The sequence below is a fragment of the Rhinolophus ferrumequinum genome, chromosome X (genome assembly GCF_004115265.2).
Source record: "Rhinolophus ferrumequinum isolate MPI-CBG mRhiFer1 chromosome X, mRhiFer1_v1.p, whole genome shotgun sequence".
NCBI classification, from domain to species: Eukaryota; Metazoa; Chordata; class Mammalia; order Chiroptera; family Rhinolophidae; genus Rhinolophus; species Rhinolophus ferrumequinum.
This window is the reverse complement of record NC_046284.1, coordinates 38,393,483-38,408,403: the sequence shown is the minus strand read 5'-3', so window position 1 is coordinate 38,408,403 and position 14,921 is coordinate 38,393,483. Positions and strand designations below refer to the sequence as shown.

The window sequence follows — 14,921 nt, the reverse complement described above, 5'->3', positions numbered from 1 at the left end:
CCTTTCCATCCTAATCCCCTACTACATCTCCCTTTACTTTTTCTCCATCCTCATCATCCTACCCATCGTTCCCTAAATAAACAAGACTTAGCCAGCACTCTGTATTTATGCTCATGCTACATCCTCTAAAATATTCAAGGAACAATCTCTGAACTTGAAGTTGGATGACTTGTATTTCCACTTTGGTTCTGCTATTTACAGGTGACTGTGTGACCTTTAATATGTTATTTTAATCTCTTTGAGCCTCAATTTTTTTTCCTTATTCCTTCATCTTCATAATGTTAATACGTAACTCACAGTTGTTAGGATTCATTCAGATAATGAATACAAAAGTATGTTGTAAACTAAGTGCACAGCACACAAGAACGGCGTTGCTTTTTCTACCTACCTTTGTCAGGATGCTTTTGATTTCAAATAACAGAAATCTAACTGAAAATGGCTTAAACAATAAGGAAGCAAGTCTGGAGGTGAGGTGGTTCCAGGGTTGGCTAATTGAGCAACTGAGTAGTGTCATCAGGGAGAAAGGATCCTACCATCTTCCTGCTTTGCTATTCTTTATCTGTTCTTCTCTTGGGTTGGTTCCTCTCATGGTCCTACAGTGGTTGCTGCACTCTTAGGTGTCACATGCAGACAACAGTGTTCAGAAGTAGGAAAGAGGAAGGTCCCTTTTAGTATTTCCCTGTTTAAGAATGAGGAAATCTTTCTCAAGCCTCCTTCTATTCCCTCCTACCTCAAAAAATCTTTCCCTCCTGACTAATTCGTGAAAATTGTAGCACGTGCCCATGCCTAAACTGCTCATCCCTGGGAAAGGGAGTGAGCTCGTTTTGATTAGCTTAGACTGGTCATGATCCTCCCCTGGTGCTGGCTCCTACCTCTCCTGAAGGAACGCGTGCTCAGAAAAGGACAGGGTAGGGGCTCTGGCAGGAAAAGACTGGTGGTACAAGGTCTTCAGGGAAGATCCTAGTTTGTTATTTTTTAGGTCAAGGAGGTGAAGAGGTGATTAGTAGATTCAGCATAAAGAGGAGTTTGCTTTTGGTGCATCAAGATTTCAATCAAGCATCAGTACACAAGGATGAGAGAACAGATGAGATGGGAAGAGTATGGAGCTTTTATTTTGCTAATGTTTGTCTTTGTCTAAATAGGTATGCAGTGGAGCTGATGAAGACCCCGATGATAAAAACGCACCATTTCGACAACGGCCATTTTGTAAATATAAGGGACATACTGCTGATCTCCTTGATCTTTCATGGTCTAAAGTAAGAAATTCATATTTGAATTGTGAATTAATTCTATGTAACTATGACTTTAGGATAAAAACAAATCTTTTATTTGTATGATTGTTCCACTGTCTAATGTTTGAATACCCATATATACTTTGTGGGAGTTATCTATAAATTAAAATTAAAAAAAGAGAAATGTCAGGTTAGGCTAATAAGGAAATGTTTACTTTATATTACTTATCAGCTTCTATCTGGATCTGTCTGTATACTGTACCTTTTGCCACTTTGTAAAGTAATTTTGCAAAGTATCCTCACTCAGCAAAATGGATATGACTTCAACTACAAAGGTGAAATTTGATTTATCTTATCAAGACTGCTTTGGGTCTGATCTGCTACATTATTAACGTAGATTTAACAATTATATTTTACTAATCAATTGTAAATCTTCATTTTTAAATTATTTTTTCCCTTAAAGCAAAATTATTTCAGAAGTAGAGAGGGTGTTTTGCCACTGACCAAGTATTTTCAGTTTTGTGAAAACTTAAAGAGCTATTTTAAATTTGATTTAAGCTATTTTAAATTTGATTTAAGGTCTTGAAGTAGGAAGCAGTTTTTGGAATTTTTGCATGATGCCTTACACTTTCTTTGTATTAAAATTGGTCAGTAATCATAATATAAAATATGTTAAGAATTTGGGGGAAAAGTAATATTTAAAGCTTTAAACTGAGAAGTCACCTGAGTTAACAAAAGACTATCAGGGATACCGGTGATGCCCATATATTTTAACTATGTCAGGAGAACCTCATGTACCACAAAAATATTGCTGGTGGTGTTGGCAAGTTAGGTTTTCTCTGACCTCCAGCTTTGAATCACTTCATTTATGAATTGCTGCTCCTGTCATACTTGTTTAGATGTTCTGGATGCTTTTTATAATCCATCTGTCATAATGTCTTTCTCTAACCTCTTGAAAGAAGCTTGGGCCTCACATGGTAGTCTAGTTTTAAACGGATCCCTCGTAGTGTCTTTGTACTCCTTCCCCATCCTGTGTGAAATGTGACTGAGTTGTCAGAAGATGGAAATCTAAAGTGTCCTTAATCTGATAATTATATTCATCTGGAACAAGAAGTACAAAACATAATTGGGAACCTTGCACTCATTTTACTTTCTTAAAGCAAACCAATGTTTTTTTCTGAAATGTCACACTAACTGGAAAAAATTAGATTTCCATTGACCACTGTATCAGTCAGGGTTCTCCAGAGCAACAGAACCAAGAGGATATACATACTCAGGAGGTTTATTTTAAGGAATTGGCTCACAGGATTGTGGGGGCAGGCAAGTTTGAAATCTATAAGGCAGGCGTCACACTTAAGACACAATTTCTTTTCCAGGAAACCTGTTTTTGTTCTAAAGGCCTTCATCTATCTGTATGCTTTTTTCTTAAACTTTCTTTTTTACTTAACTGTATACCTACAAGTACGTACAATTCTAGGTCTTGTTTGCAACAGGATTCTAAGTCCCTACTCTCAAGAGTAGGGACCAGATCTCATTTTACTGTCGTTTCTCTTTAGTACCCAGCACAATTGATGTTTATAGTGGGTTTTCTGTTTGTTGAAAACTTATTTTGTAGCAGGTACCACGAATTACCTTGTTAATTCTTCCAACATTAACCCTGTGAGGTAGACGATATTTCATTTTGTAAATTAGAAGACTGGGACTCTGACTCATCCAAGATCACAAAACTAGTTATGGTTAGAACTTAGATTTTAGTGTAATTTCCTTGACTCCCAAAATCATGTTCAGTTTAAGAAAATTATTTCATTTCACTTATTCAATAAGTATTTATTCAACAGAAATCTCTTGGCATATTAGGACAAGTCTTAACACGTCTTCAGCATCTTTATTTTTAGGGATGTCTTTATATTTCTTTCATATGCTTAAAAGCAATGGGCTATTGCAAGAACTGAATGAAGTTAGTTTTAATGAATAGCAGACCATAGATTTACTGTGTTTTCCCGAAAATATGACCAGGTCTTATATTAATTTTTGCTCCAAAGGACTCATTAGGGCTTATGTTCAGGGGATGTCATCCTGAAAAATCATGCTAGGGCTTATGTTCAGGGAAACATGGTAGCTCTTACATAGTTTGTTATTAATCAACAGAAAATATAAAGTAAACTGCGTATGCTCTTTAAAACTTTTATGGAACTGAGTAGATCTTGAAAATAAAAATAATTGTTATTAGATGTTTCACAAGTTATTGTGAATCTTTCAAAATTCTGGTTTTTTAATAGTGAGGTGCACCATCTATTTAAAACCAGGTATACCACATAAAATGTATACTGTCTAAACTAGCCCATATAGCATATATGCACCATACAGTTACATATCCAAATCATTTTTTATGCTTAGTCTTTTACACTTAAAGATAGAACATTCTTTTATTGCTTTGAGTAAATGACAGAGCATCTTGTTGTTTTTGTAACATGTTCTACGTAAGCACTCTGCAGAATGTGTAGTGGTTAGCGCCTAGACCTTAGAGCCAAACTACCCACTCTGCCACTGACAAGCTGTATAGTCACAGACAAATTATTAACCTCTCTGCCTCAGTGTTCTCATTTGTAAAAGGGGATAATAATATACCTACCTCATATGGTTGCTGTAGAGTGCTAAGAGTAATGTTTAGCACATTGTAAGTACTAAATCAATGTAATCATTACTTCAATTTGTTTAGCACCTTTATGCATACCAAAGAATATTAGGGTCTCATTTGGGTTTTCTACTTCAGTATAACTCGTAGTTGTTCTTCCCTTAAATAGATTGTGTTTAGAAATTAAAGATCTTCTGCCAGTTAGAAACTTTTGACAGATGGATGTTAGGTTCTTTGGTGATGGCCAAATCCGTTTCACTGTGCTCATTTAGCTTTGAAAATTCTATGATCTATTCTGAGAGATTTGACAATTTCTAATCTCTAATTTTCTTGCCTACAGTATGACAGGTGCACAATAACTTTTCATTTCCATGCTGCATTATAGGGTAATCTTTTTGAAGGCATTTTTAAGTGACAGTTAAGGAGTCCATGTGAGTTAAAATTCGCCAGTGTTGTCAATGTGAAAATAACTGAACTGAAGTAACAATCAAATTAAAAGATGCCTTATATTCATAGCTAAGTTCCAATGTCATCCTATATGCAGCCTATATGCAGGCTATAACCACTAAGGTACACCTTAGTCTTCTGTTGTTGTCTGTCTGGCAGATTTCTTTTGACATGGATCATAAGATTCATCCTAATTCCAGAATAGGTAATGTGAAAAAGTTGTAGAATCAAAGAAATATGCTAATTAACTGTTTTGGAAAAAATGGGATCTTCCAAGTGAATTAGATAATCTTTTGTTCTTCCTGATGCTGCATATAACAATACTAATAGCAAAACTATTGAGGTACATAAAACCAAAAGTTCACTTTTATTGTATAATAATTTTTTTCCACATGATGATAAAATAATCAATGGCAATTTTTCCATAGAACTACTTTCTGCTTTCTTCTTCGATGGATAAAACAGTCAGGTTATGGCATATTTCCAGAAGAGAATGCCTTTGCTGTTTTCAGCATATAGATTTTGTTACTGCCATAGCTTTCCATCCAAGAGTAAGTAATTATTTATACATTTTTTTGTTATACTATAAGGAAGGTGAAGGAACCAGGTTTCCCTGGAGGGTAGTTAGACTACAGGAAAAGAATTATAACAGCCACATAGTTAAGAACAGCTTAATTTAATGTTTCATTTCACTTTAAAAATGAAAAAGGAAATATTCTGCTAATCTGCATTAGAAGAAGTGGAAATGTTATATTCTAAATATGACAGTGAAAAGTAATGCCAAATTTTTAAAAGGACATGCAGGGTATAAATGAAGAAAGTATCCTATTAAAAAAGTGAGATATTGGAAATGGTGAGAGAAGAGAAGACAGCAGCAGGTGGATAAATGAGAAAGGGAAGCATATAGGCAGGAATAGTTATGGGAGGAGGTTTGGGAAGGGGAAGAGACAAAGAGGAAAGAGTTGAAAGAGGCAAAGACCAACATTTGTTACAGGATAATGCTGAATTCCTATTTAATGTCTGGCAACATTGTTAATCTTGAGATCCCTTCTTAATTTTCAATGTAGAAAATTCGTTAATATCTTCCCTCTGGAAAGAAAGTATATCATATGATTTCAATCAAAGGAGAAAAGTCTGCTGTCATGGAATCGCAGGCCTATCTTATGTCCTTATAGGATAGAGCCACCAAATGCATAAGGCTAAATTTGTTTTAGTTCTTTGTAGGGAAGTCACATGTTAGTTCTACTCCACTAGCTAGGCTGAAATAACTGGAGGGCTTGAGTTGACCCTAGTTGATGTGGGATTATTTTCTCACCCCTGCATTGATGTTATGATTGCATTTCCAATTATGTCCTCATCTCTGTCGTCTTTTTAATGAAATGTTTTAATTATAATCACATTTTTCCTCTTTTTCCCCAGATTAAGAGAGAAGAATGACTTTTTGTTCCCCTCAATATAATTTCTCTCCCTGGGCAAACTTATAACATAGGCAGTAATAATCTGAACTCTTAGAAGACTTGGTCAAAAACTTTTAAAAATTAAAAAAAAATGTTTAATTTATATTAATACTTCTTCAGTTGTAACCATCAGGCCTTTAGATGCTTCTTTCTGAATAACACCTCCACCTGTCACCCAAGATTGCATTAAAAGGATGGATTTATTCCTGTCAGCAACTATGAGAAAAATCCTTCCTTCTACCTCTATTTTAACTATAATGTATCAGAGTGCAACGAGAGAGGTATTAGGTGGTGATATTACATTATTATTAAGGCTTCTGTTTAGTCAATAATTTTTCTATACTTTTATTTTGGAAACTGAAAAGCCCTGTTTCTAAAAATTCTACTGACCTGGAGAGTTTTTTCAGAGGCTCTAGGGAAGAATGGGGTGATGTTGACATTTTCTTAGGAAATATGACTCTATTAAATGTTATCTGGAAGGAAGATGGCAAAGTTGTAAAATAAATAGCAAAATGGAGATGCATACATACACATACATGAGTACACACATGTGTATGTATGTACATAAATAAAATTCTGAATTGTAAGACCAAGATGAAGTGTTTTTACTTGTTAAGCTTTTCTACTGGTAGACATTGAGTCAAGCCTACTGTAGCATAGCCATAAAAATGCCCAGGTTATCCTTGATGGGCTTCAGAAGTGGGTAAGAAGAATAATCTTGAGCAGAGAAAAGACTGTTTCTTGTTTTGGCATCCCTATTATTTTATATTTGATGCTTATGTTACCAGAAGTTAGACCAGCTTAGTGGTAGGCCTGGTTTAGTTTAGAGCAGAGTCATTCAACCTTGACACTATTGACGTTTTGAGCTGTATAGTTCTTTGTCATCCAGGGAGAGAAGGCTGTCCTGGGCATTGTAGGATGTTTAGCAGCATTCCTGGCCTCTACCCACTAGATGTCACCCACCCCCAAGTTGTGACCATCATAAAAGTCTTCAGACATTGCTAGATGTCCCCTGTGGGGCCAAATTGCCCCCCGTTGAGAACTCTGCTTTGAGATTGAGAATTTGATTAGTGAAGCGATTCTCTGCTGACATGGTGTCAGAGTTCCAAAAATTGACTGGTTCTGTGGGCTAACTGGCATGACTTTTTTTTTTTTTAATTAAAGTTTAGTGGGGTGGGCATTACTCTCTTATCCAACTGTTGTTACATGTGTCTTAGGGAAGTCTAGGACAAGTGTATCATTACAGGATGGTTTTTCTCAAAGCATGTTCCTTGAAGGTACTAGCCATGCTAGATGTTCCTACCTTGACCCCCTACCAACAGAAGTCCATGGTTAAATAAGCTGGAAAACACTACCTACTTTATCCTCTTTTTGGCGATACAGAATGCATGTTAACTGAGAATCTTGTTCAATTTTCCGTAACCCAGAATTTCTCAAACTTATTTGATAACAGAACCCTTCTACGCAATATACACTCTAACGCATTATCTATTAACATCCATATACTTCGGGAAAAGCAGTTTATGGATATGATAAGGCAAGCAGTATGCCATTTCTTTAGATTGAATACTGAAGTTTCTACTTGTTATTTTTAGTGAATAAAATAATACCTACAAGAAGAATACTTTAATACTTTTTAAATGAGATCTACATATTTTAAACATTTCTAATAGACATATTGATTTGCTAATGAGTTTTTCTTGATGTGGTAAAATGAAAGCTTTCTCTTTTGTCACATTTTTAGGATGACAGGTATTTTCTAAGTGGATCGTTGGATGGAAAGCTCCGCCTTTGGAACATACCTGACAAAAAAGTGGCTTTGTGGAACGAAGTAGATGGTCAAACAAAATTGATCACAGCTGCAAATTTTTGTCAGAATGGCAAATATGCAGTAATTGGGACATATGATGGCAGATGTATTTTCTATGATACAGAGGTAAATGACTATCTTGTGGAAATTACATAGTTGAATACATAATAAAACATTTTTGTGGTTTGGGATAAGTTGGTGTATCCTCTCTGCACGTTAACTGCCCTATCTGTAAATTGGGGTAAATAATACCATGTCTGGCTGCAAGTTGGATCACATAATCTCTGAGGTTCCTTCTTATTCTGATCTTTTAAATTTGTGATTTCTTTTTAGCATTTGAAATACCACACACAAATACATGTCCGATCTACCAGAGGGCGCAACAAAGTTGGAAGAAAAATTACTGGCATTGAGCCTTTACCTGGAGAAAATAAGGTACTAAGTATTGAAAATAATCACTCTGCACTCTGTAGACTTCTGAAAGTTAGCTCTTAATATCTTGGCTAAGATTATATTCCCTTTCCTATGGAATACTGCTTTTTCTAGTTTTGAGGTATATTCTGTATGTGTACACACCCTTTTTTGATTATAGCTTAACTTATATTAAAAGATTATACTTTTTACTTTTCCCTTGATTTATTTTTAGATACTGGTAACCTCAAATGACTCCAGAATCAGACTATATGATCTTAGAGATTTGTCCCTGTCCATGAAATATAAGGGTTATGTCAACAGCAGCAGCCAGATCAAAGCAAGTTTCAGGTAAACGGCAATGAGAAATTCTCCAAAGAGGTCAGAACATTCCTCCTTTTCTCCCATTTTCCATTGATCTAGGCCTTATGTCTGATACATTCTGAGAAATGCGTTGCTGGGTGATTTTCTCATTGTGGGAACATCATAGAGTATACTTACACAATCTTAGACCGTTATGTGGCATATGACTGTGTGTATAGGAAAAAGCATAGTACACGTAGGGTTCGGCACTATCTGCAGTTTCAGGCATCCACTGGGGGTCTTGGAACGTATCCCCCATGAATAATAGGGAACTACTGTAATTACCCAGTAATTTAATTGGTAAAATTCTCTGCTTCTCTCTTTTATCTCCTAAGGACGTGTTCCTCCCTGTGTGGGTTAACCAGCAGCACAGTAACCTAGGGCTTTGATAAAAATACTAATGCCTCTCTGACTCTGACCCCCATGTGAAAACTACATGGTCAGAACCTCTGGAGTGAGACTAGGAGTCTATATTTCAACAAGCTCTCCTGGGTATTTTCTTAGGTATTTTAAAGTAGGAAGTTCTGATAGAGTGGAATCTAAAGAAAAAACAAAAATGAGTTTTTTATTCTTCCCCAAATTTAGCCATGATTTTAGTTACCTCGTTAGCGGCTCTGAAGATAAATACGTTTATATCTGGAGTACTTACCATGATCTAAGCAAGTTTACTTCAGTCAGGAGAGATCGTAATGACTTTTGGGAAGGTATTAAAGGTAAGTAAATGCCTCTTTTTGTGTGTCTTTTATTAGTGAATAAAGCTAAAGTGGATATGTACTAGAAGTAAATTTGTATAGGCATTATTTGAAAGAGAGTTTGGCAGTTATAACTTTTTTTGCTTTGTGTTTGGCTTTGTTGGATTTTTCTATACCAAGGAAGAACTTATACTTGTCTAAAATTTGAGAAGTCATGAAATCTTAGAATTTGTGTGTGGCATTTTTTAAAGAAAATATTTCGGGATTTTAAATACTTCTTAGTTACTTATTTGCTAGTTTTAAAAAAAATATTTGCATGTAATATACACAATTGTATTTTTTGCATATTACACTCTTTGTCTTGATGTTTAGAATTAAATTTCTTGGTTATTCTAAAGTAAATTTTTCCCCCAGCACATAATGCAGTTGTTACATCGGCCATCTTTGCTCCAAACCCAAGTTTGATGTTGTCTTCGGATGTGCAGTCTGAAAAACCAGAAGGTGAAGATGCTGAAATTTTGGATACCATGCCCTCTGGTAGGTACTCATATTTTATTTGTCTTACATTTTTTCTAGTCTGCATGAAGTAGCCTTATTGACCTAGTATTGGGTATTAGGAGGTTTTCATGAGTATGAAAAATGTTTTTTGTTGACAGCATATTGGTTGTCAGATACCCATTTCTGAACATTTCAGTAATATAGTTCTTGCAAGTTTTACTTCTTTTAAATTCACCTAGGAGTTAAAAACGAAAAATTTGAAAGTTCATGGTTTCTTTTTATGGGCAGCTGCTCTCCGTGGAGAAACGTAAACAAGGCATGAAAATACAAAATTTATTATGTGTCTCTTCTAGACTCTAATTTCTTTGAGGACAGAGACTTTAGATGTCTTCTTTGTTGTAGTGCCAATGTCTAGATAGTGCTTGCCTACATACAGTAGGTGCTTAATAAACATTTACTGAATAAAAAGATTAAACCAAAATGAAAGCAGTGTTCTTTTCTACTTGCCACAAATTTATAGTTTCTTATAAGTAGCTATTCACAAGCCTGTAATTTCTTGCCATTTGCAGCATATGCTTTGTGAATGAGAATTTTACGTAACCCCAGTTATGTAAAATACTTAGGTTAGGAAGTGAAAAGAAACCAAGTAGTATTGAGTGCTAATTACAGAAAAATAGTCCCTGTTAGTCCTTAAGAGTATTGTAAAACCATGCAAATTTGATCCAGTTGTTAAAACAAGTTTGTATTAAAATAAATTGCAGAATAGTTCATTAAATGTGTTTTCTCACTTTAGAGACTACAGCCAGGCTTTTTAGAGACTTACAGAGCCACAACAGTGGATACAGTGTATACAAGGTGCTTCTAAAAGTACTTGAGTGCTTAAAAGTTCTCAAGTGCTTTTATTTCATTTAACCTCAGATAATTTCCCTTGTGGTATTATTTGCACTGTACACTGCACTAAATATACTGTGAAGAAAAAATTCGGATAGCAAAGATGAACTTCAGTCTAGCACTTCTTTCAGTTAGATTTTAAAATAAACTGACTTAGAATTATTAAACCTTTACTAAATGCCTGTTTGGAAATACTTCCTTTTTTTTTTTTTTTGCCCTCAGAATCAAATTCTAACTCATCTAACTTAAGTCATTTGGGTTTTTTCCTTTTTCCCCAGTGATACCTTTTTACAGTCTATACATTTCCTCTATACATTCTACAGAAAATTCTAGCTTTTAAACAATTTGAGGAAAAATGAAGAGTACTTTTCTTTAAACTTGTCAAAACTGTACCTTTTAAGAAGGTTCAGTTAATTCACTGAGTCCTTTTGAAAGAGGCATAGCTTTTAAAGGATCATCAGACTTGTGTTTGCTGTTTTGTGCCTGTCTAGGTATAATCTGAGAATAAACTCTTAAACCCAAGGTATGAGATCGTAAAATACATCCAATTGCGCTCGCTCTCTTTATTCTTGACATATTTGACAATGTAAGCTTTAATTTTCCTCATGTGTAAAATGGTGATAATACCCAGTTTACAAGGTTGTGGTAAGAATTAAAGACAACATATGTAAAGCGCCTGGCAAAATGCCTGGCATGTAGTAGACATTATCATTATCATCTTCATTATTATTGTATGTGATAAAGTATTTATATGTATATGATGATTTATTTTCTTCTCCAGCCTTTCTCATATCCCCAAATCCTTTGCTGCTGCTTCTGCTGCATAGCACGACTTTGAGATATGTCTGAAGGGTAGTAAGGAATGTTCAAAGGCTTAGGATATGTTTTTAGCAAATCTAAGTGAAACCCTTTTGTCTGACTCATCCTTTGCACAATTTTCCAGTTAAAGTTTGGATTATTTTCTTCCTTACTAATCAGTCCTTAAATCTACAACCTTTGCCTATGCATAATAGAGTTACTTAACACTCAATTTTGTTTGTTAAATGCTTTTACTGGCAAATGTAAATGTTTTTGCCATTCATCATAGCTACATAGCTCTTCAATATGGACTGTAAAGGGAAAAGGTGCTGGCAGCATTCATAGATCGATCATGTGTACTTCATTTCATGGCAGTTTTAGTATGTTTGCTGTACAATAAACCCTAACCATCAACCTCGTTAGAGAACCCTGATAACAATAGACTTGCCCATCTGATCCCATTCTACCAGCACTCCCGTCCTGGGGCTGAAGAACATGCTAGCCTCTTGGCACAAAATGAAGCATTAGACAACTTAGAGGCCAAGGCTGCCTGGTAGTAAATACAGGCTTGCAGGCCCCAAGGGACTGGACTCTCCCCAAGCCAAGGAAAGACCAGCCTAAGACAAGGGTAGTGGAAGTGAGCCTCAGAGAGGAGGAGAGGTACAGGAGGATGAAAGGATTGCAGGAGTGAGCCAGAAAAGAGAGACGGAAAAGGTGGAGAGAGGATCTTCTGCCCCAAAGGTCACAGGCATATGATGATTGTGGCAGCAGGCTTCATATTCTTTTTAAATCAACTAAAAGTATTTTTTTATATTTTTAAGGTATTATGAAGACAGATAACACAGAAGTTCTTCTCTCTGCTGACTTCACTGGAGCAATCAAAGTGTTTATTAACAAAAGAAAAAATATATCTTAATTTGAAATGCCATGTAAAATATATCAGTAAGTTTCTGTATGTATCAGAACTGAAAAAAATATTAGTGTTTCAGGCTAATGTCCCTTTTTTAATTTTTATTAGAAGTTGTTCAAATATAATATATTTTTTGAGAGGCAGCGTTCATGATCTAGTAAACCCTGGGCTGATAAGACTAGAAAGGAATGTGGCTAGAATAACATTGCCAAACATTAGGCTTTACATTTTCTTATGTTTGTGTTTTTCTTATATAATTGTGAACATGCACAGGTTTCTGCATGAAAATATTAATATATTAATCACGTGTGTGTGCCTTTTGGTTACATGCACTAAATCTTAACAAAGTTAAATTATTTCAGTGGCTCTTTTGGCCTCTTATTGGGGAAGGAGTCTTGTTTCTAGCTTAAGCAATTTCTTTTGCACAAAATTTCATTTTTAAGAAAAGTGGTATCTTTTGACTGAGTTATTGTTTTTAAAATATTATATAGGTTTTCAATAGGTCAACAACCGTGTAAATGGTTTTTATAAATTTCTCAATTTGGGGACAAGATTTTTTTGTGTGTGGTCTAAATTGTGGACTTAAGATTCTTTTCTTTGTATGTATATATATAGATTTTTGTTTTGTTTTGTTTTTTGTTTTGTTTTGCCACACTGGAGCACAATGTTTCAATGTAAAGAATTCTTTTCCTTCTTTATCCATGAGCACCAGGCTTTGCTCACTTAAAAAAAATTAAGCCGTATTAAGGAGTGAATCTTCTTTTTTACAATAGTGTAAAAATGAACTGTTTACATTTTTTTAAAGCATTGTAGTTTTAAAAACTAAGCTGTTTTGTTTTGTGTGGTTGAATTTGAAAGCCTTTGTACATATTGATACAATGTACCAATGAAATAACATCTGGGGCATTGGAACCCTTATCATGTTGTTGATGGTTAGCATATGTTTCTGAAAATTAAATAAGTATTATTAAAAGTTGGTCATCAACACTTGTTAAACATGTAACTTTATTTTCAGATGGCTTCGGTAATTTGAGGAATGTAAGAAAAACAAAGTCTTGTTTTATAATTTGATTTTTAGCAAGCAGAAGACCAAATTTGAGACTTCTATATTATAATGCATTAGCTACATACCTTTAGGGAAAATTTTTTTTTTAGTTCTAAAATGAACACTGCTAAGAGGTCATCTGTATGCTTATATGTTCTTTATTGCATTTGTTTTCATTATGTAAGTGAGAAGCTGGGGAGCCATGACCATATCCATGATAATCAGCAATGACCTTGGAGTATTCTGGATTTTTTTAGTTAATTGCATTTTGTTTGCCTTGGTTTTACCCCTGTGCTGTTTTCTTCTCTTGCCAGTGTTGTACTCTCTTCTTCTCCTCCTCTCCCCATCCCCATCTCTCTGCTCATTCTTCCATTCTCTACCTGACAAATACAGTTGTTATGCTGTTAGCTTTCTAACCAGCTCGTTTCTTTAGTCTCAAGGTCTGGATGGCAGTGTGATTGGTCTAGTGTTTCAAACAACTTGATGTCTTCAGCTCTTTGAGAGAGCTCAGCTTTCACTGACTTCAGCCTGGGGCCTTGTAGTCTGCTGTGGTGCCCTCATTTCAGCTACAAATAACCAGGGTGTTGCCATATGGATATTTCCTGATAAGTTTTATGTAGTTTCTTGAACAAAAAGGCAAAAAATAGTTGGGATGCAAGCTTACGAGAATAATACTTCTAAGTTTAGTTTTTAAAATGTTTGCTCTTGCTATATAAATACACTGCCAAGTTACAAGTCAGAGAGTTTGAAAGGGTAGTATCAAGATGTATACAAAGAAAAGCTGAACAACATTTTTCCTTAAATTGAGTATCAAAACTCACTATAATAAGTGGTGTGGTATTATAGGAAAGAGCACAGATTCTAGAATAGCATAAACTTGGATTTGGTTCCCTCCATTAGCACATTCCTTGGGCAACCTATTTACCTTATATTAATTTCCATTTTCTTATTTGTCATATGAGAATACCTAACTGAAATTGTAAAAATGTACTGAGAAATGATGTATATATAAAGCTTGGTATCTAGCCAGTAGGTGTACTCAACAAACATACATTTTTCATTTTTCACTGCCTCTTCCAAATCCCTGAGTACCCTCCTAGACACTCCCCACCCTAAAAAAAGTCAAGCCCATCTTATCATTTTAGAGCAATGAACAGTCTATTAAAGTGAATAAAATGAGCTTTTGAAAAAAGGAACCATATTACCTTATTTTCCAGTTTCTCCTTTGGTGAAAATTTCATCATGGACTTGGTGTGGCAGGCTGAGATGTGCTAGATGAACAAGTTTAAAACAGCATTTCATTAAAAGCTCTTTGAAGAGTCATATTGAACCTTTTTGCCTTGTCTTATTTACCTCAGTTGGAATTTAAGTATGAATGACTCGGCATAATTTAGCATGCCATTTTTCTCTGGTCAAATTATACACCTGGGCAGTGGCTTTTTAGTCTTTGGAATATATGTTTAGCATTAATATTAGGTTGGTGCAGAAGTAATTGAGGCTAAAAGGTTAATGATTGCAAAAACTGCAATTACTTTTGCATCAACCTAATAATCCATCCCCCAAATTCCAATTTCACTTGTATAATTTTGAGAGTCAGAGGCCAGATCTCCCTCACTGATAGGAAAATCAAACTACGAGAATATTTTTCAGTACCTTAATTATTATGGAGATCCAAGGTAAAGACACTTTAGGGATTTAATGTTTTCCCATAAGTTTTCCAAAGAAAAAACAT

At 35.0% G+C, this 14,921-nt stretch overlaps 1 protein-coding gene across 2 annotated transcripts in view; it reads left to right on the top strand.

Annotated features, from left to right (window-relative positions):
* Positions 1-13,137, top strand: part of WDR44 (WD repeat domain 44) — an 85,062-nt gene extending 71,925 nt beyond the window's left edge. Inside the window, exons 13-20 of one of the 2 annotated variants that reach the window (XM_033115539.1) lie at positions 1,143-1,256; positions 4,743-4,865; positions 7,516-7,707; positions 7,915-8,016; positions 8,228-8,343; positions 8,941-9,068; positions 9,462-9,584; positions 12,056-13,137. In XM_033115539.1, coding sequence (XP_032971430.1) covers positions 1,143-1,256; positions 4,743-4,865; positions 7,516-7,707; positions 7,915-8,016; positions 8,228-8,343; positions 8,941-9,068; positions 9,462-9,584; positions 12,056-12,150 — 993 coding nt within the window. In that variant the 3' untranslated portion in view covers positions 12,151-13,137. The remainder of the gene's footprint in view (positions 1-1,142; positions 1,257-4,742; positions 4,866-7,515; positions 7,708-7,914; positions 8,017-8,227; positions 8,344-8,940; positions 9,069-9,461; positions 9,585-12,055) is intronic. The other variant, XM_033115546.1, reaches the window with a different exon arrangement.
* Positions 13,138-14,921: the final 1,784 nt, after the last annotated feature.